Source organism: Macaca nemestrina, chromosome 4 (genome assembly GCF_043159975.1).
Source record: "Macaca nemestrina isolate mMacNem1 chromosome 4, mMacNem.hap1, whole genome shotgun sequence".
Taxonomy (NCBI): Eukaryota; Metazoa; Chordata; class Mammalia; order Primates; family Cercopithecidae; genus Macaca; species Macaca nemestrina.
The window spans coordinates 75,627,818-75,649,001 of record NC_092128.1 but is presented as its reverse complement, the minus strand read 5'-3'; the positions used below and the strand labels follow the sequence as shown (position 1 = coordinate 75,649,001).

General features: G+C 38.9%; 1 protein-coding gene across 6 annotated transcripts in view; it reads right to left on the bottom strand.

Moving 5' to 3' along the window:
- Positions 1-21,184, bottom strand: part of LOC105475542 (dynein cytoplasmic 1 intermediate chain 1) — a 319,181-nt gene that overhangs the window by 29,551 nt on the left and 268,446 nt on the right. Inside the window, exon 15 of one of the 6 annotated variants that reach the window (XM_011730899.3) lies at positions 12,520-13,425. The exons of the other annotated variants lie outside the window; for them this stretch is intronic. Coding sequence (XP_011729201.1) covers positions 13,309-13,425 — 117 coding nt within the window. The 3' untranslated portion in view covers positions 12,520-13,308. Of the gene's footprint in view, positions 1-12,519; positions 13,426-21,184 lie in introns of those variants that run through there. 6 annotated transcript variants of the gene reach the window in all.

Here is a 21,184-nt window from a genome sequence, read left to right as displayed (position 1 = left end):
ACAACCCATTTCACGTATATAAATAAATTAAATATACATATATACATATACACACACAATTCTTTTTTTTTTTTTTTTTTTTTTTGAGACAGAGTCTCGCTCTGTCACCCAGGCTGTAGTGCAGTGGCACGATCTCAGCTCACTGCAAGCTCCGCCTCCCAGGATCACACCATTCTCCTGCCTCAGCCTCCCGGGTAGCTGGGACTACAGGCGCCTGCCACCATGCCCGGCTAATTTTTTTTTGTATTTTTAGTAGAGACAGAGTTTCACCATGTTAGCCAGGATGGTCTCAATCCCTGCCCACCTTGGCCTCCCAAAGTGCTGGGATTACAGGCGTGAGCCACCACGCCTGGCCCACACACACAATTCTTAAAGAAAGGCGTAAACATTTCAGATATAAACTCAGATCCATGGATTACACTTTGATTCCCCCTTCATATTTATTTCTCACATGCTCAGGTTAACATTTTCTAATTTCCAAAGCTAATCTGACATTAGTGATCTTGCTACATTTAGTAAACATGACATTTAAACAGATTTTATGTTTTTCAAGAAATATATACCAAAGTGCCCAGATTTATCCTATCAAACAGGTCTAATAAAATCTAATGGTAAAATTATCTAAATGTTTAATTCTATTTCTTGCATCAATAATAGACCATATATATAAAGGACACATTTTCAAAGAGTCAAAGAGAGGTTTTTTATGTAGCTCTGCACTCCCACATCTCCCATTGCTAAACGTTATGTATTTTACGTTATATCTAATATGAGTACAGATATTACTTGTATTTATTTTAATGGTGGAGAGAACCAGCATGGAGAATCACAAATAGCAGAAGTTCAACATATTTTGTTCAAATGTAAAATATATTTAATACGCTTCCTGCTTTGCAGCAGATTTGTTTACCTTATTCTGTTTCACTAAAGCCAAATGGAAATCAATTTCTGTTCAAGAAACAAATATGCTCTAAATGTGAGGTGAGGTGATTCAGGATGCTGGAAGTGGCAGTGGGAAAATAGTCTAGTATGAATTATGGGTCCTGGACAATTTGCAAGGTTCAGGTCACAGGAGGCTGGTCAAGATGGACCCACATTGGTTTGGTACAAAAATGGCTACTTTGGGGATAAAGATAAGTTTTAATTTATCTTCCAACATTAGACTAAAATGTAGATTAGAGCAGAAAGGTGGGGTGGGGACATCTTTGATCTCATAATTATGTAGATAGTTGTATTTGTTATTCTCATTCTCTCTTTCTTTCTAAGTGTGTGCGCTCTCTCCACAATGTTATTACTTAGGAGGAGGAGGTTGGGGAAGGCAACTCGTTTAGTATATCATTACAATGAAAAGGAAAACATTTCCACTCTGGTTAAAGGAGCAAAAGAAAGGACTCACTAAGTCCCTACTTGTTGGACAATGGTAAAGCCCAGTCAGCTGAATAAATTTCAAGTCTCAAAAGTGTTTGTACTTTTATGAATTATTCACAAGTCTGCATACATATGTAACAGCCATAGGTACGTGTTGGTGGATGAATGTATGAATGTTTGTGGGTGGGTAGGGTAGAGGTGGAGGTAAAAGGACAGGAAGTATGAACACAGGCCAAGTCTGGAGGTGACTTTGATTACATTCTTGTGGTTTCTTTCAAAGTCAAACGATTCTCCCTGGGTGAGCTTTAAGAAGAAATCAAAAAAAAAAAAAAAAAAAAGGAAAGAAAGAAAAGAATTTGATGACTGGCACAGGTAGTTTTATTGAAAGCCAATTTTAATGTTTGCCATCTTATGTTAGGAAGGGGGAATGAAAATGGGGATAAGGGAAGAAAAAAAAATAAGTCAGACACCACCTGAACATTGTGTTTATTAGAAAGGCAGCCAGCAGGGCTTTGGGGTTGCGGGGGAAAAAATGCACTCTGTTATCTGGTAAGTGTTACTGGCAGTAAACTATTGATTTTGTTAATCCTCTTGCCTGTTTCAAGTCTTATGTCTAGATGCCGGTGATAGCTAAAACTTCAACTTTTTATTTTTATCATGTTTTTCTTCTGATATTTTGAACATTTACCAATATGTTCAAAATATCAGAAGATGTTTATTTCTCCTGCCATTAGCAGAAATAAAACACGCTAAGGTTCCTTTGTTAGAATGATGTCATTTTAGGAGATGTTTCTGTCTCAATTTAAAATAATCCAACTTACTTTAACAAAGCACATATTTCAGCAATGATTTATTAAGGACCTAACATATGCTTTCTACTTTGGGTAATCAAAAGAAATACAAGATCTGATTTTGTTCTCAAGCACAAACAATCCAGGTAAGAGAATGAAAATTATGATATAATAAGAGAAGAATATTGCTTATTTGGGGATCTGTTTTCTTACTTTGTTCTAAAAGGATTTATGGAGTCTTACAAGTTAAATATACTGCAAAATTAAGAACAAACACATAACAGAGTTCTAAAGAAGGCAGGTAGAATACATAGCTATTACCAGGATCCTGAGATAAGCTGATTATTACAATATGGTTCTGAAACAGCTCTAAATTTCCTGATAACTAAGACAAAAGGGAAAACACATCATATCACAAGGAGGTACCCGGATTTTTACCATCTGAAGAAAGGAAGAATACAAATTCCCTCTCAAAGACACAATTCTGGGAACAACTCTGGGAGGAATCTACCATGTCTGTGAATCACTGGAAAACAGACTGGCTCTCTGCCTTGTTTATACCAAAGAAAGAGAACAAGTATGTAGCCAGGTGCTAAATTCTGTGGTACAGATGTTAGGTGCCAGAGGAATGTGAAGATTGGGGGCGGTAGTGGTGTGTTGGTGTTACCAGGGTCTGATGTGGTCAAGGACGGTATTATCTAGGGCAGGTGAGGGGACCTGCCTTGAAAGATACATAGACTTTGACAGATGGTAAGGAAAACAGTCAAGAAGAGGAAAGCAAAACATGCAAAAACCTGGCTAAGTCAGTATGTTATTCCCAGACGGATATAAAGGTGAGAGGTGGGCACAGCCTGAGTGAACTCTGAGGATTTATCCTAAGAAATAATGAAAACAAAATAATTTTGGTTTGGGTAGGGGAAAAGTGGGGTGTGTTATGAAAAGTCTTGGGTATGTAGTTAAGACTTTTTGCTGCAATTACCTATTAATGTATTAAACGTGCATTGATAAATGTGCTATGTGCTAAACAGATTCAGAGATGTTTAACATTCACGAGAGTGTTTTCGGCTTTTCTAGTGCAGTCAACTGAATGATGAATACCATTAAATGAGTAGAAAATAGAAAAAATGAAGAAACAGAGGAAGATCTGATCTGTATTTTAAACACAGTGCGTTTGAGCCTCTGGTGGAGACACTCAGGTTAAGCTGACAGTGGAAGTGTAGGTCTGAAGTTGAAAGAGAGGGTGGGCTTGAAGTGCACACTAAAGAATCAGTCACAGGAGGTGCTGTGGGAGAGGAAAGAGCCGGGATGCTCGGCATGGTGGCTCACGCCTGTAATCCCAGCACTTTGGGAGACCAAAGCAGGCAGATTGCTTGAGCCAAGGAGTTTGAGACCAGCCTGGGCAACATGGCGAAACCCTGTCTGTACAAAACAAACAAACATACAAACAAACAAACAAACAAACAAACCAAAAATTTAGCCAGGTGTGGTGATGAACACCTGTAGTCCCAGCTATTTGGAAGGCTGAGGTGGGAGGATCAACTGAATCCTGGAGATAGAGGCTGCAGTGAGCCGTGATTATACCACTGAACTCCAGCCTAGGCCACAGAGAGAGGCCCTGTTTCAAAAAGAAAAAAAGAAAAGAGTGGGCAGGATGGAGGAGAAGGACTATGGAGGAAATTTTGAACATTTGTGCTGAGACAGTAGAAGAGACAGAACCAGTGGAGAGGACCTAGACAAAGCAGGGGAACATAAGTGGGCTAGAGAGAGCTGCAGGAATGAGGGGTGGGTGATACCAAAAAACCATTGCATGTAGCAATTAGGAACTCGTTGATGGCCTTGAACAGAGAAGTGTTGGAAGATTGATATGGTTGGTTGAGGGTGGTTGGGAAATGTGGCAATGGTCCGTGTGGATGCATGCTGATTCTTCAAGTGGTTTGCAAGCTAATCCAAATTTTAGGCCATGTTTGTGATATTTTAATCTAACCCATGTAACCATCAACCACTAATATCTAAGCAGATCATAATACTACTACATGAGTGTGTGTCTAGGGACCACCCACTGTCCATTTAGATATACCATCCTTGATTTTTTGGACCATTTCTTACCTGGTTTTGTGTCTCAAGCACTTTGGTGTACAGTCTGGCAAATGGAAGGCAGATAAGATGGACTGTAATTAGGTGGTGAATGCAGCCTTGAGTTCAGTCCTATTTCTGCCTGACACCTGTAAACAGAGCCTTCAGCCTTTCTCTGATGCTCTGGGCTTGGGCTTTCCTAGACTCCCCAGGAATGAACCTCTACTTTCTCAAATCGATTTTTGATTTGGTATCCTCCTTGGGTTAACTATTGTGCTTCCAGCATGTTACTTCCCCTTACTTTGGTACCTTGAGATCTAACCTCTGATGAAAGTCACAGTTGCTGCCCAGTCATGGCAAAGATTTCAGCATGTTTGAACACCATGGGAAAAGATCAGGAAACTGCTTCTGAGCAAGAAAGCTATATGAAAAATAGTAATGAAACGCAGGCCGCTAGTGAGTTGGATAGTAGGAAATCTAGCCAGAAATATCCTGTGGATCACAGGGACAAAGCAATGGAAACTAAATGTGTGATTAATTTTATCTCATTAAAAACAAATAAACTTACCCTTTGACTTAAAGCATCAGTATGTACCTGAAACACACAAATTTCAATTGGAGAGACACTGAGAGAGAGAGAGAGAGAGAGAGAGAGAGAGAGGAATATATCTTTCCATGAAATATTCTGATATGTTTTGTCTGGAGAAGAACAATGATGCCTGGAAACAAGCACTGACTCTAAAGAAACCTGAATCCAAACCAGCACCACAGGGCAACTAAATACCTTGCACCAGTCAGTAAATGTATTCTGAAGATGGTGATCATCGGTCTCTGTATTCAGCATCAGCCAAGCCACCTCTCATGCTAACCACATTGCATCAACGTTCCCGCTACTTTCCCTCGACATCCATGGGTCCCCTAAGGTTCTGTTGCCTCTGGGATTCAGCCTTGGAGAGACTGGAGCCCTTCAGTACTAGGATTAGGAAGTGGTGGTAGTGAAAAGGACTTGTAGAAAGTTCATTATGGTTAACTCGTTATTTGTCCATAACCAAGAGTCAATTGTGATTATGAAATGTCTTTAGCTCTTATGGGTGGACTTATTGCCCTCTCCCTTCATCACCAAATTCATATGGTGATATCCTAATCCCAGTACCTTGGAATATGAGACTGTGGAGGTAAGGTCTTTAAAGAAGTAAGTAAGATTCAATGAGGTTGTACGGGTGGGCAATAATCCAGTATGACTGGTGTCCTTATAAAAAGAGGAGATTAGGACACAAACGTGTACAGAGGGAAGCCCATGTGAAGACACAGGGAGAAGGCAGCCACCTACAAATCAAAACGAGAGGCTTCAGAGGAAACCAACACTGATGACACCTTGATCTTGAACTTCTAGCCTCCAGAACTTTGAGAGGATGCATTTCTGTTGTTTAAACCAGGTTGTGGTAGTTTGTTACGGCAGCCCTAACCAACAAACGTAACTGTCAAAGGAGAAGAGAAGGCAGACTCTTTTTTCCCTCTTGGCCTCTAATGCACACCTACATGGGCACACTTCCCCACAATTCTGCACTTACGTAATTCCCCCAACAGTGCAATTTGAGAGAGACAGAAGGCAATTTCTGAGCAGCTATTTCTCTCCTTCCTAAACACATCCCTTTGCAATCAATGACTATGGCTCAACCATCAGCTATACTGTGCCTCCATTGAAGAAGGCAGGCTGTCTGTAATGAAAGAAAAAAAAAAAAAATATATATATATACACACACACACACACACACACACATAAATTCCCCTTTCTGAAGACAGCAGAGCCTCTTTTCAACTTAGCTTTAAGTCATAGCCATAGTTCTGTGATGTTCTTGATACCACCGGGACAAATATGGATGGACAGTGGAAAGCTAATACGAACAGGTCAAACCACTCCAGGGACACAACTCAGCTTGAACCAGAAATTATAATTCAGTTCAATCCAGTCAGTCAGTTTTGCCTTGAAGACAGCTACTTTTTCCTGAGACAGAAGTCTTCTGCATTGGAGTTTAAAGTTTCATTTGGCTTAATTTTGTCATCCTCTGCAGACTTCTTTTTATTTTAGAAATGGTGGCTACAGGGTGAGATGGGGAGTGAGTTGGGAGAGAGAGTACGAAAAGACAAGGCAAGCAAGCAGGCTAGAGTAGGCAGAACTTGACCGGAGTCCTAAAGCTGAAACTCTCTCACACAGAGCTTGGTGTTAACCTTTAAACTCAAGAGCAGCCCCCTACTGGGGTGTCCTTAATCAGCTGCCTTCAAGGCTAATTACTGTTGAATAGGTTCCTGAGGTTGGAAAAATTATGAAGAATTTTTGAATACATTTCTGCAGTTCTCTTCTCTTAACAATAGGATCTATCAAACAGCAAGGCGAAGGCTCTGTTTAAGAGCAAAGACAGAAGATCAGAAGAATATGTGTGATTGCCAAAGTGACTAACTTATCTTTACACAGTACTAATGATGCTACAATAACCAATATCCATAGCCTGGTTTTGACAGTTTACTGCGAGGGTTCCCATTGTTTAGAAAGAAAGAAAAAGAAAAAAAAAAACAAAAGAAAGAAAATATTCTATTTTGCTAAATTTCCATTTGTTAACAAAACTCTCCATAAGCAAAACCAGAGGTCATTAGCAAACAACCAAAACATGCCTGTCTCCAGAAGAATACAGGAATACAGCTCCCTTCATCATTTAAAATACAGCTCTGCTGAAAACCCAAATCATGATAAATCCTTAACATGAAAAATTCAGTGCAGACTTGAAACCACCTGACTTTACTTTAGGTTTGTGCTCCTTAAAATTCCCTAGAAAATACCATCATCTCTTTGTGCCGCTGGACGTGGGCCAGGGCCCTGGCTCCAGAGGCGAAGGGCAAAACTAAAAATCATGTCTCAACAGACCGCTCCACCCTCTCTCCCAAGTCCACTTGGCTTCGTGACAAAAAGTGAGGTCTAAAGCACACTCATCCAAGGCCTGGGTTTTTGGCTAAAGCTCAAGACTCTTATAGGACAAACAAAAATGAAATCCAAAATGTTATCGCCCCGCCTTACAAAGTCAAATGGGTTTAAATGGGTGAACTGCACATGCCAAATAGTCTACATTTGCAATTTAATAGGGAACCCATAGAACGAAAATGCGACTTTTTTATTCTGAGAAAGGTCATCAGCTGAGATTTAAAATTCCAAAGTGATTTTTGATAAATTGGAGTGTGTGTGTGTGTGTGTGTGTGTGTGTGTGTGTGTGTGTGAGAGAGAGAGAGAGAGAGAGAGAGAGAGAGAGAGAGAGAGAGAGACAGACTCTTTTTCCATACCAAATCGAGCACTCTGGGACTGAAGGGCTCACTATTGGGAAGTGTGAGGGTTCAGAGATTCCACTGTGGGGGCCTGCTTGCCTGGCATGACTGCCGCCCAACTCTGGGTAAGCCTCCTCATGCCCTTTATTCTCCTTCACTGAAAGCTCTAGTTCTTAAGAATTCACTTTCCCCACCGCCCACCCACTCTGACACTCCCCACTCTCTCTCACGCTTTGGATGGGTGAGAGCCCGGAGAGACTGTCAAGTAATTTCCACCTCTCACCGAGCTAGTGACAGGCTCAGTACAAATAGCTACATTGAGAAAGTACCTCCATGCTACAGATCCCATAGCCAGCACTGTAACAAGACAGTCCAGGGCTATGAATACAACCATCTGATCCCACTGGGCAGATTCGTGCTGAAATGGCAGGACCAGGCGTTCCAAGTGTGTTTTCCCCGTCGCTCCTTAATTAAAACCCTCTGCTCCAGCCAGTCGGCTGCATTCACCGTCTCCTCCACACACTGAATACATTCTGGTCTCCAAGGCTTTGTTCATGCTGCTTTCTGCTCTTAGAGAATGTACTATGCTCTCTCCTCGCAAAGGGTCTGATCTCGCCATCCAGATAAAGTCCTCCCTCACCCCGCAATCCCCTCTCAAACACTGACAGAACACACAGGGATGTCTCCTTTTCTCCAGGCCTCAGCCATTGTTTTCTGACTTCTTTTCCGGTGTTCCATTTTGGGGCTGCCTTGGTGTCTGTCTTATGGTGTTATAGTTTTTAAATATATTCTTCCTTCATTACTGAAGTGTCATTTAGTTTTGCATGTACAGCAAGGGTTTTTTTTTTTTAGACTTCATTTTTAAGAGCAGTTTTAGGTTCGCAGTAAAATTAAATAGAAAGTATACAGAGATTTCCCATATACTCCTTTCCCCCACACATGCACAGCCTCCCCCATTGTAAATATCTCCTACCAGAGAGGTGCATTTGTTACAGCTGATGGATCCACACTGACACATCATTGTCATCCAGACTCCATAGTTCACATCAGCGTTCACACTTGGTATGGTACATTCTATAGGTTTGGACATATTTATCATGACACGTATCCACCATTACAGCATCCTACAGAATACTTTCACTGCCCTAATAATCCTCTGTGAGAGCAAGGTTTTCAAACAATTTGCAGGGATGTGGGTTTCCTTCTTGAGGGATCGTGGGGTATCTATGAGTTCTCTAATGGAAACATTTATTTTATGTTTTCCTTTAGGTGAGAGTCAAAAAACCATGCTAGGGATCGCCTGCTTCCTGCTGCCTTATAACCACGTATGTAGGACTCCAGGCCTGCTGGAGTGTCTTTGCTACAGTCGTGACAGACTTGGGGGAAGAGACTACACCCAGGAACCATGAATATGTAATGATGGATTTGTGCCACAGGAGGGTGGTTCTTGGAGCCACCACCCACACAGGGTCACGAAGGCCGCTGAACTGGGAAGAACCTGCACCAGGGAAGTCAGCCCGATAGTCACACTGTGAACAGAACTTTAGTTTCAGTGAAGCATCACTTGTCACATTAAGTTAATGTGATTCGTTTACATGGTATTGTTTGGGGGTAAATTTGATTTGTAAACTTTGGGGGAGGGCTGTAAAATTATCTAATAAGCTATAGCTCAAATATATTTTAAACCCCTCAGTGGCTTCTCATTGCCCTTTAGAACAGAGTCTAAACCACTTAGTAGACCAAAAAGACCACACATTATCTCACCCCGATCAGCTTTCCAAGCTCATCTTCTGTCGGTTCAGTTTTGTGTTGTTGTTGTTGCAAGCATGAAGACCTCTGTCCTGTTCCTCACACAAGCCAAGGCAAGCTTGCTCCTGATTCACAGACTTTCACACTCGCTCCCTCTGTCCTCCATCTTCACAGGGATAACTACTTTTCAAGATTCATATCTATGAAAGTTTCCCCTCCTCAGGGCAGACTGTCCTAGTCACCCACTTCAAATAGTTCTCCCAAATCCCCATCAGTCTCCAGATCTGTTTCATTTTTTTTGGCAGCATTCATTACTATCCGATATTTATTATACGCAATCATTCCTCATTTTTCATGGATTCCATGGTTGCCAATTCTCCTACTTTCTGAAATTTATTTGTAACCCCAAAATAAATATTCCTAGATCCTTCATGAATAAGCAAAGAGTGGCAAAAAATTTGAGTCCCCTGATATACCTGTTCCCAGCTGAGACAGAATAAGACTACACTCCTTTCTTGTTTCAGCTCTCATATTGTAAACAAATATCTTTTTTGTTGTTGTTGTAGTCTATTTGGTGCCATGGTTTTTGCATTTTTTTTTCCGATTTCGCTGTTTAGAATGGCCCCAAGCATAGTGCTGAAGTGCTGTCTAGTGTTCCTACGTGCCAGAAGGCTGTGATGTGCCCTACTGGAAAAATACATGTGTTAAACAAGCTTCCTTCAGGCATGAGCTACTGGCTAAGGATCCCAATGTCAATGAACCAACAATACATATTAAATCAAGTGTCTTTCAACAGAATCACACATCCAAGAAGATCATGTATTCATAGGTTGATGAAAATGTTGTAACCAGAAGCTCATAGGAACCAAATCCAGTATCTCCCTCAGAAGCAATGGTTCATTTAGTATTTGTCAATTTAGCGTTTGTGGCAACTTTATAGAATACAACTGTTGTATATAACAAGAATTAACTGGACGTGTGTGGTGGCTTACCCCTGTAATCCTAGCACTTTGAGAGGTCAAGGGGGGTGGATCACCTGAGGTCAGGGGTTCCAGACCAGCCTGGCCAACATGGTGAAACCCTGTCTCCATTAAAAAAAAAAAAAAAAAAAAAATTAGCCAGGCATGGTAGCACATGCCTGTAACCTCCTGCTTCGGTATGCTGAGGCAGGAGATCGCTTGAACCCAGGAGGCGGAGGTTGCAGTGAGCTGAGATCACACTGCTGCACCCCAGCTTGGGTGAAAAAAGAGAATTAACTATATTTGTTTCTTTGGTTTCCACACTGTTTCTTCCCACCAGAATAAACAGTTTGTGAAGTCAGGAGGGTTTTGTCTGCCCTTGTCACTGTGATATTCCCAGTACCTGAACTATAGTAAGCTCTCAATAAATGGTCATGTATTGAATGAATAAGTATAAGGAATGTATAACTTGTTCTTTGTCTACATGTATTTAAGTTACATTATAATGAAACTAACTTCAGGCAATACTAAAGGTGGCCAAAAACATTTCTTTTAAAAGGAGTTCTATTGATACAAGTTTTAGTAGTAAGATGTAGGCTATGAACCTGTTGGCACCAGAGATCGTGTCACGTTTCTATTCTTATCAAAGTTAAAAACACAAAGCATGAATTTAAAAACACATTACATTCTCCATGAATGCTGCTTTAATGAATAAATCATTGATAAAATCTAACAAATCTAGTATTCTTTTGACCAGAAGGATAGAGAAGGCAATATTTGCTTTTACTTCATGGCAGAATGTCAATTACATTTGCACTGTTATTCTTGCATGTTTTGTAATGATAACATGTTGGTTGGTATGTGAACACTGTACATTTGATTGGACAGAAGAGGAAAGATCAATGGAGTAAGAAAAAAAGGTGATAAATGGAGAACGGAGTAATCAGAGACATCAATAAGGAATGGACTGAGGTGTTTTTGTAGGTCCATAGGAGTCAGTTGTGTTTCAGTCACTAGGGTGTCCAAATGAGGATGGAAATAAATTCACAATAAATATAAAACCTCAGAGATCACCCTGTCCTATAATTGTTGCCAGAAATATGACTGCTGGTAGCTTAATTTAATTGATATGTAATTGATCAATAAGACAATCAGCCTAAATGACATATTAATCATTTAGAACCCTGACTGAGAGCTATGGAGAGTAAAGGATAGATGTAAAATATGATCGCTGACCTTAGGAAGCTATAGTTTAGTGGAAAAGAGGGAAACAATTAACACATAAATACAATAAAAATATTTACATTGCATTTAGGTATTAAATTTTCTGGTGCTGATTAAAATTATGATAATCGTTTTCTGACTATAGGAGTGTTGCATTATTGAGCCATAAAAAACCTGGTAGATAATTTAGGCATCTGAGTGCACCACTAAATGACATGTAAGAATAGGTGGACAGTTCAAAATATTAAACCATTTTATTTAATAGACCAAATTCTAACTGACCCAACCAATTACAATTAATATAAGATGGGAAAAATATAGGCCTAGAAGGATCTCTAAATCACTCCTTTCTAGACCTTTTTTTCTTTAACTTCTACTGTGAAAACTGGAATCTTCATTAGAACTCAGACTTAGAAAAGGCCCAGTTTCAAGGATTCTGACTCTCAGAGACTGAGCACACCCGTTCCCAGAGGTTCAAATACTTTCCTCATACTCCTCAACTTCTGATCTCTCCGGTTCCAGTTAAAACTCAGAAACTTTAAGGGGTTCAAGTTAAGGACACCTTGTTTAACAATTTCTTTAATTTTCCCTGGAGTTCCTACACCCAGGAGCACCACACACTTCTCCAGTAACTTCAGCTGCCCCTGGACCTTTATGTGTCTAGTTTATGAGACCAATGGTTAGACACCTGTCTAAAAGTGTGAAGAACCATGAAATGCAGGTGGAGGTGTTTGAAATGATTAAGAAAGCAAGCAATGCAATTATCAGTTAGTTTCCAGAGTTATGTTTTTCAGGACTACTGTTCTTTCAGTATGCTGCATTTAGGTCACTCTGATAATCTTCACATGCCATATATGCAGCTCATTCGTGAAGAATAAATTTAAAAAGACCTCCCTACTAAAGATGTTTGTTGACTTTAACTTTCTGCATATATATATGTGTGTATATATATATACACACACACACATACACACACTATATATAGTAAATATACTATATGCATATGGGATATGCATATAATATATAATATATATAGAGAGAGTAAATCATAGAATTCCTGCCCTTGAGAAATGCCTGTTACAGTTCCATAGAATACACACTACTGTATGTTGTAGTATAAGGAAATGGCATAATGAAAAGTATATTTTGGGTAGATTATCTAAGAGGATTATGTAGGAAGAATGAGTATGGGGAGAGACCTACCTCAGAGAAACTGGTAATAATTTTGTCACAAACTTGATAAAGAAGATATAGTCTTTCGCTGCTAAGAACTATTTTCCCAATAAATAGACTTTCTTGGTTGGAGCTGGAGGAGGTCATCCTTAGAGAAAAGCATGACCACTTTAATTTATTACAGATCAAGATAAACATAAAATATTGTGAGAAAAAAAAAGAAAGAATATCACACATAGGCACACAATCATAGACACAAACACACTTCATTGTGATGGTCTGTGGATTGCTATCTTAAGAAAATGGTCCTAATAGCAGAAGACAGCAAAACTCAGCTCATTGACTGGCCTTTGTTAAAGGAGGGTGATTGAGGGAAAAAAAAGTCAAACCAACCAGGCATAAATTAAATTCCATAGGTGGGTAGAAGCCAAGTGTCTCATGCATAACCCTCCTGGATTGGTGACCCGTCAAATCCCTTAATGTAGTTGGGTCTGGCAGAGAGGTAAAGGGGAACTCTGGTTTAAAAGTTAAGTTTTTAATCCTTAAGGAAGGTCCTAAGTGAGAAGGAAGTTGACAGATTATAAGAGACCTCCTCTTACTTTTGCCTTGGGCTTAGTTCAAGTCAGTGAACCAGGGGACAGGAGAGAAAGCTATTTCACTCAATCGCCAATTCCACAACATTCCTTTCCAGAAACTTCCACAAAGCTGGTGCATTTCCAGTAATAAACACTGAGGCCTGGTTCCCTAGAATTTATGGGAGGGCCAGTTACTTCACTCTGGAAAGAAAAAGAAGAGTTTTTTTCTTAGTATATTTCAATATTTCTTTTACATCTATGTATTTCATTACCTTGTTTCACAATTTAGTGCATACTTACACTTTTTTCTTTTTTGGAATAGGATATTGCTTTGTTCATCTTTATCCTGTGTCTAAATATATTAGTTTGCTAGTATTACACACAATATGGAATGAGTAGGATTTTCCCATTAGAAGTAATTACTAGTTTATTATCAATATGGGACAAAACATATTGGAAGATTATTCTCATTCTTCTGGTACTTTGTAAAGAATAAATACAATAAGAATTTTGTAGTGGAAAAATAAATATAATTATTTTTTGAAAACTATTCTTTTTTATTATACTCTAAATTCTGGGATACATGTGCAGAACATGCAGGTTTGTTACATAGGTATACATGTGCCATGGTGGTTTGCTGCACCCACCAAACCACCATCTACATTAGGTATTTCTCCTAATGCTCTCCCTCGTCTAATCCCCAAGCCCCCGACAGACCCCGGTGTGTGATGTTCCCCTCCCTGGGCCCATATTTAATAACTGGTGTTGGGAAAACTAGCTAGCCATATGCAGAAAACTGAAACTGGACCCTTTCCTTACAATGTATACAAAAATTAACTCAAGATGGTAAAGATTTAAACATGAGATCTAAAACCATAAAAACCCTAGAAGAAAACCTAGGCAATACCATTCAGGACATAGGCATGGGCAAAGAATTCATGACTAAAACACCAAAAGCAATGGCAACAAAAGCCAAAATTGACAAATGAGATCTAATGAAACTAAAGAGCTTCTGCACAGCAAAAGAAACTATCATCAGAGTGAAGAGGCAACCTACAGAATGTGAGAAAATTTTTGTAATCAATCCATCTGGCAAAGGGCTAATATCCAGAATCTACAAGGCTCTTAAACAAATTTACAAGAAAAAAACAACCCCATCAAAAAGTAGGCAAAGGATATAAACAGACACGTCTCAAAAGAAGACATTTATGGGCCCAACAAACATGAAAAAAAGCTCATCATCACTGGTCATTAGAGAAATGCAAATCAAAACCACAATGAGATACCATCTCAAGCCAGTCAGAATGGAGATCATTAAAGTCAGGAAACAACAGATGCTGGAGAGGATGTGGAGAAATAGGAACGCTTTTACACTGTTGGTGGGAGTGTAAATTAGTTCAACCATTGTGGAAGACAGTGTGGCGATTCCTCAAGGATCTAGAACCAGAAATACCATTTGACCCAGCGATCCCATTACTGGGTATATACCCAAAGGATTATAAATCATTCTACTATAAGACACATGCACACGTATGTTTATTGCAGCACTATTTACAATAGCAAAGACTTGGAACTGACCCAAATGTCCATCAATGATAGACTGTATAAAGAAAAAGTGGCACATATACACCATGGAATACTATGCAGCCATAAAACAGGATGAGTTCATTTCCTTTTAAGGGACATAGATGAAGCTGGAAACTATCATTCTTAGCACACTAACATAGGAACAGAAAACCAAACACTGCATGTTCTCACTCATAAGTGGAAGCTAAACAATGAGAACATATGGACACAGAGAGGGGAACATCACACCCCAGGGTCTGTCGCAGGGTGAGGGTCTAGGGGAGGGATAGCATTAGGAGAAATATCTAATGTAGATGACAGGCTGCTGGGTGCAGCAAACCACCACGGCATGTGTATATAACAAACCTATGGCATCTATGTAACAAACCTGCACGTTCTGCACATGTATCCCAGAACAGGTATCCCAGAAGTATAATAAAAAAGAAAAGCCTTCAAGAATTAATTATATTTATTTTTCCACTACAAAATGCTTATTATATCTATTCTTTACAAAGTACCAGAAGAATGAGAATAATCTTCCAATATTTTTTGTCCCATGTTGATAAAGTAGTAATTACTTCTAATGGGCAAATTCTACTCATTCCACATTGTGTGCAATACTAGCAAACTAACATAGTTAGACACAGGATAAAGATGAACAAAGGAATATCCTATTCTTAAAAAAGTGTAAGTATGCACTAAATTGTGAAACAAGGTAAAGAAATACATAGATATCATAAAAGAAATATTAAATATACTAAGATATGCCTACATATACTTTTCTTAGATCTAAGACAAATGAAAGTACCTCTGTCTTTTTGTCTTGCCACATTTAAATTCCTTTTGAGAAGTCAGGGCTTCGGAGAGCAGGTGTGAAAAGACTAATGGGGTTTTGGGTGAGGATTAGAAGTACTAGTGACAGGAGTTTGTTGGAGCCAAGAAGCATGAGGAAGGGAATATATATTTTGCCTCCAAATTTAAAAACAATTATAAGTTGATAAAAAGAAAAGCCAAACTGAAGATAAAATATAGAAGCCACTAAACATAAAGCTAGCAGAAAGGCCAGATGAGATAATTCTGCAGTGATCCATTCCAGATGAGGTCGTGTGGCAGTGTATTTACAGAAACACACTTAAAATTATGTGACATCAGTGGCATAATGCCATCACATGTGATTATTCAGTTAAATGCAGCTACAATTATTATTATGACTACTGTAATCATAATTGGACTTCGTCTGAAAACTTAGATGTAGTGAATTGGGAAGGGCAGTCTCGTGAAGGATTGCAAAAGTTAATACTCCGGTCAATCAAGTTGCTGTCATTTTATGAGGTGGAATTGTGAGAGTGTGCATTCATAATCCAAGCAACTACTGTGGAGATAGGAGGGAATGCATGGGATGCATCCAGGGGCTCCTCTGGAACACAAATACTGCTGGTAATTTGATAGAGCAGTCATCAGAAGTAGAACATTACACTATCACTGCTGTTCAAAATACTGAGGGGAAGGTGAGATGTCCTTCCTGCCCACCTTCACTCTACATGACATCAGGCAAGAGGTGATGTGGCCCTACTTTCACATAAGCTATCACCTTTGTCATCTTCAGAAGAAAGTCTACACCCATCGCATGGCATCACAAGGCTGCCTTTTTGCCTTTTGTCATCTGATCCCATTTTGTCCCCAGAGCTGTCCTTTCATTATTCTCTTCCAGTAGCCTTGTACCCACTGCTCCAGTCTCACTAAAGCATTTTAGCATCAAAATAACAGTAACAATTACCATGATATTTAACAGTAATAATAGTAATTATTATTATTGCTACTTCTTTAATATTCTTACTCTATGCTTAGCATGGTTTAACATCTTTACAATTATTCAGTCATTTAATCTTCACAAGAACTTTATGAAATAGGAGGTATTTTAATCCCCATTTTGGAGATGACTAAACTGCAGCACAGAGAGGTTAAGTAACTTTTCTAAGTTCACACAGCTAGAGAGTACCAACTATCTCATGTGTCTGTTTTTGCATACTCTGTTCATTCTGCTTGAATGCCCTTTCCTTTCTCCCTTTACCTAACTAAATCTCCTTCAAACTTCTGCTTTCTTTTTTCAATATTATAGTTTCTTAAATATTTCCTAGTAGGATTTTTAAAGCTTAACCTCAGTTTTCTAATTATTATATTTCTAAATTATGGCTATGAATTTTACTGCTCAAAACCACTGCTAACTAAATATTTGCTATAGTATACTTTCAATGTACATCTTTTTAAAAACCGGCATTTATTTATTCATGTATTAACTCAGTGATTTACTCAGTGCCTACCAGGTCCCAAGCACTATGCCAGTTAATGGGATGCAGACAAAAAACACAGGGACTTACTCTCAAGGAGCTCATAGTCTTACAGGGAAAGGATGGCAATTCTATCCCAGTTTCATACTCACTGTGATTCAAGAGATAAAAGTGTTTTTTAAATCATTGTATTATTTATAATATACCCATACTTAACATTTATTGTAATACATAATCATTTTAATGAAGATATTTGAAAAGTAATAACTAATGTTTTTCCTTAGGAAAAATTGTTTCTTGTCTTTTTTATTCATAAAATTCAAATTATCGTCCTTTTCTAGTAGCTAACAGGGAAAACAATCAGCTAAGACAGCCATCTTATATTTTAACCCCGGCAGAGGATGTAAAAGTGAAATAGGTGATATTTATTGATCTCACAGTAGTTGCTTGAAAATTGAAGATTATCTTTCTAATTTGTGCAAAGACATAATTCTCCAGTCACTTAGAAAATTTTATTATCAGAGCAGTCACTGTTAAAAGATTAGAGGACTGAGATGCATGTTAACTGCTAGGAAAGATTATACAATGTCTAAAATATCAAGATATATTCGGGGGAAGTCAGTCATTTCCATCAATCAAATGTGTATCATGAAAGGTTTTTGGATGACAGCACCCCAGGGTGGTGTCCAAAATCCACACCAAATACAAACACATGGGTTAAGTTAGGCCATATACCTGATCAGTTGATATAAAGGAATTGAATTTTAAGACCCAAAAGTCGAGAGCAGAAAGGATTTAGAGGATATATTCAATACAAATAGAAGAAACATAAGCACATTGAAGTCTAAAGAAAGGGACTGACCTGGCAAATACATAAACAGTATCGTGAACCTAAATCCATCTGAAGTTGTACCAGGACCAAAATAAATATTAACCCAACATTTAATTGGAATCCACTGAAACTTTCCAAACTGGATGCATTGATAAAAAAATCCAAAGACTCAGAACTTGTCTAGCCACTAAACTAAACTGCAGCACAGGAAAAAAAAATTATCCAAAACCTCAGCAAACAGACAAGCTGAGTGGAATAATGAATGTCTCAATCCAGCCAAGAGTACATACTTTATTTCTGAGCATCAGCTCCAGCATGTTTTGATGGATGGGAAATTTAATGTGCTAAGATACAGTGAAAGGTAAGAGTTGGTACTCAACAGAATTAATTCAGGCAATGCATTTTTAATACATTTTTTAAAGGATCACAAAGGGTAGACTAAAATATGTAGTTTTTTTTTTTTTTTTTTACTATACTCTAAAAGCAGCCTCATTGAAAAAAGGATGTTCCAAGGGGCTAATCAACATTATTAAAGTAGCAAAGTCATCAAAGAAAATGAAAATGGCAAAATGACCCCAGGAACAGGCAAGAAAGCAGGTCAGAGCAACTTTTGAAGAAGCAGTTCTAGTGGCAATCATGGGGATAAATACAGGCTGTAGAGGGTGAAACTGCAGTTTGGTAGAAAAAGGCACAAGATAAACAGGATGGGAAAGGGTATTGTTTAGGACCTTAACATCCCCAAAATATGCAATATCATGTTTGTCCTTTAGCCGGTACCACTTCAAAAACTCAACCTGTTCAATCTTCAAGGAAAGTTTAAATAAAACCACATGAAATAAATGGAAATATTAACTATTCAAATCACAAAGAGAATTGACAATGATTACATTTTCTCTAAATATGCTTTTTTCATTTAACTGCAATATTTCTAAGATCCTATGTAGAGAAGTTTCATTTTAAATTTGGAACTTTAAAATCATCACTTCTCTCTTTCAGGATGTGAAATGTTATTGTCTCTCTAGCAATCATTTAGCTACGCAAAGTGAATTCATATGGACTTTTCTATACACTTCAGGGTGAGAGTCATTTTGCTCACTGTGCTAATTTTGACATTACCCCTGGAATACAGCATTTCTTTTTAAATATTTTATTATTGTGTTAGACATGTGAATTCTTGGGCAGTAGAGTGTACAAAATGCATATTTCTGTTTCCAAATTTTCTTGCTGTCGGGTTGTTTGCTTTTGATCTTTTTTTGGTTATCTTTTTGAGCTTATTATTATTATTATTATTATTATTATTATTTTGGGACGTAGCCTCTCTCTGTCACCCATGCTGGAGTGCAGCAGCTCACTGCAACCTGTGCCTTCCAGGTTCAAGCAATTCTCCTGCCTCAGCCTCCCGAGTAGCTGAAACTACAGGCATGAGCCACCACACTCAGCTAATTTTTTGTATTTTTAGTAGAGACGGGGTTTCACTATGTTGATCAGGCTGGTCTCAGACTCCTGAGCTCAGGTGATCTGCCTGCCTCAGCCTCCCAAAGCGCTGGAATTATAGGTGTGAGCCACTGCGCCCCACCACTATACTATATTTTATCAACAAATTATTACATTGCAGCCTTTTAAAAAATTTGATTTCATACTATTTCATAGTGTTGTTTCTTAGCACCACATCTTTCTATGATTTGGAGGATTTTTCCTTATGTTATTTAATTTACAAGGTGAAGTGTGAGGCTATTACTAATCCTATTAAGACTATTACAAACTTCTTTGCCTTGTTTAAATGATAAAATGACTCCAAGTTATCCAATAAGTTTAAAGTAAAGATTACAAAGGTAACTATTATTGTCAGAAGGGACTAAAATATTACCCATCTCACATCTTTGTCCCTGCTACACTTCTGTGAAAATTCTCATTGTCAGTAAGATGGAAAAAGGCCAAAAAACTCAATTTCCAATATTTTCAAGACAGCATTTTTTTTACTTTGCCTCTTTTATTAAGATAAAGGTTATTTTCAGCCACAGTCCTGCAAAATGTGATTAGTGTTTTTTATATATATATATTTATTTTATTTTATTTTATTTTTTGAGACGGAGTCTCGCTCTGTCACCCAGACTGGAGTGTACTGGCAAGATCTCGGCTCACTGCAAGGTCCGCCTCCCAGGTTCACGCCATTCTCCTGCCTCAGCCTTCCGAGTAGCTGGGACTACAGGCGCCCGCCACCATGCCTGGCTAATTTTTGTATTTTTAGTAGAGATGGGGTTTCACCGTGTTAGCCATGATGGTTTCGATCTCCTGACCTCGTGATCCGCCCGTCTCGGCCTCCCAAAGTGCTGGGATTACAGGCGTGAGCCACCGCACCCGGCCTGTGATTAGTAATTTTAAGAGATGTGACTGCTTCCTTTAAATTTTATGCTCATTGAGATTAAGAAGAGGAGAAAACCACTAGCCTATATTGTCAAGGGTTTCAAGCATAACTGTCTAGAACACCATAAAGGGTTACAATTAATTTGGGGTTTCAAATACATTCAGAGTACAAACCTCTGTCCAGAACATGTAGCGTATTCATTATATGAGGAAACCTAGTTGGAGGTGGGACAATAGCTTTCGTTCTCCTGTCTGAACCCTAAACTAGATCCCCAGTTCTCTAATACAACCCTGGGAGAAAGGAGGGATCCCTCAACACAACTGGACTGCCCACCAGCTCTGTAGGATGGGAAGTGTGAAACAGAACTTTACGAGGTTTAGGGCATGGCTCTTTATATTTTAGCAATGTCTGGATTACCTGGAAGGCTTCTAAAAGCCACAGATTGTTGGCCCCCATCCCCAGAGTTTTTGACATAGAAGGTCTGGGGTGGGGCCCAGAGAGTTTGCATCTCTCATAAGCCCCAGGTAATGCTGTTGCTGCTGATCTGGGGCCACATTTTGAGAACACTGGCTTAGAAGAATTGTAAAGAAGTGGTGCATCTCCCAAACCTGGATCTGTTCACCTGCTCTAGTAATGGTGGGGACACACTGTGGAAAGCTTTGAATGTCAGATTCAGGAGATTCCTGTAAGAGACTCAACAATAGCAATTTTACACAATTCCTGGCACTCTTCTTATCACTTCATAAAATTTAAATTAGATATCACCTATGAAATACATCTGTGATATTCAGCCCTAGCTGGTTTTCAAATCTATGCAGTTCAGATATCCTCTGTATCAGGGCCCTGTCCCATCTCTTATAGGGCCTGGTCTAATCCTCCTTCCTCTCCCTACCACGTCCCAGTTCCCAT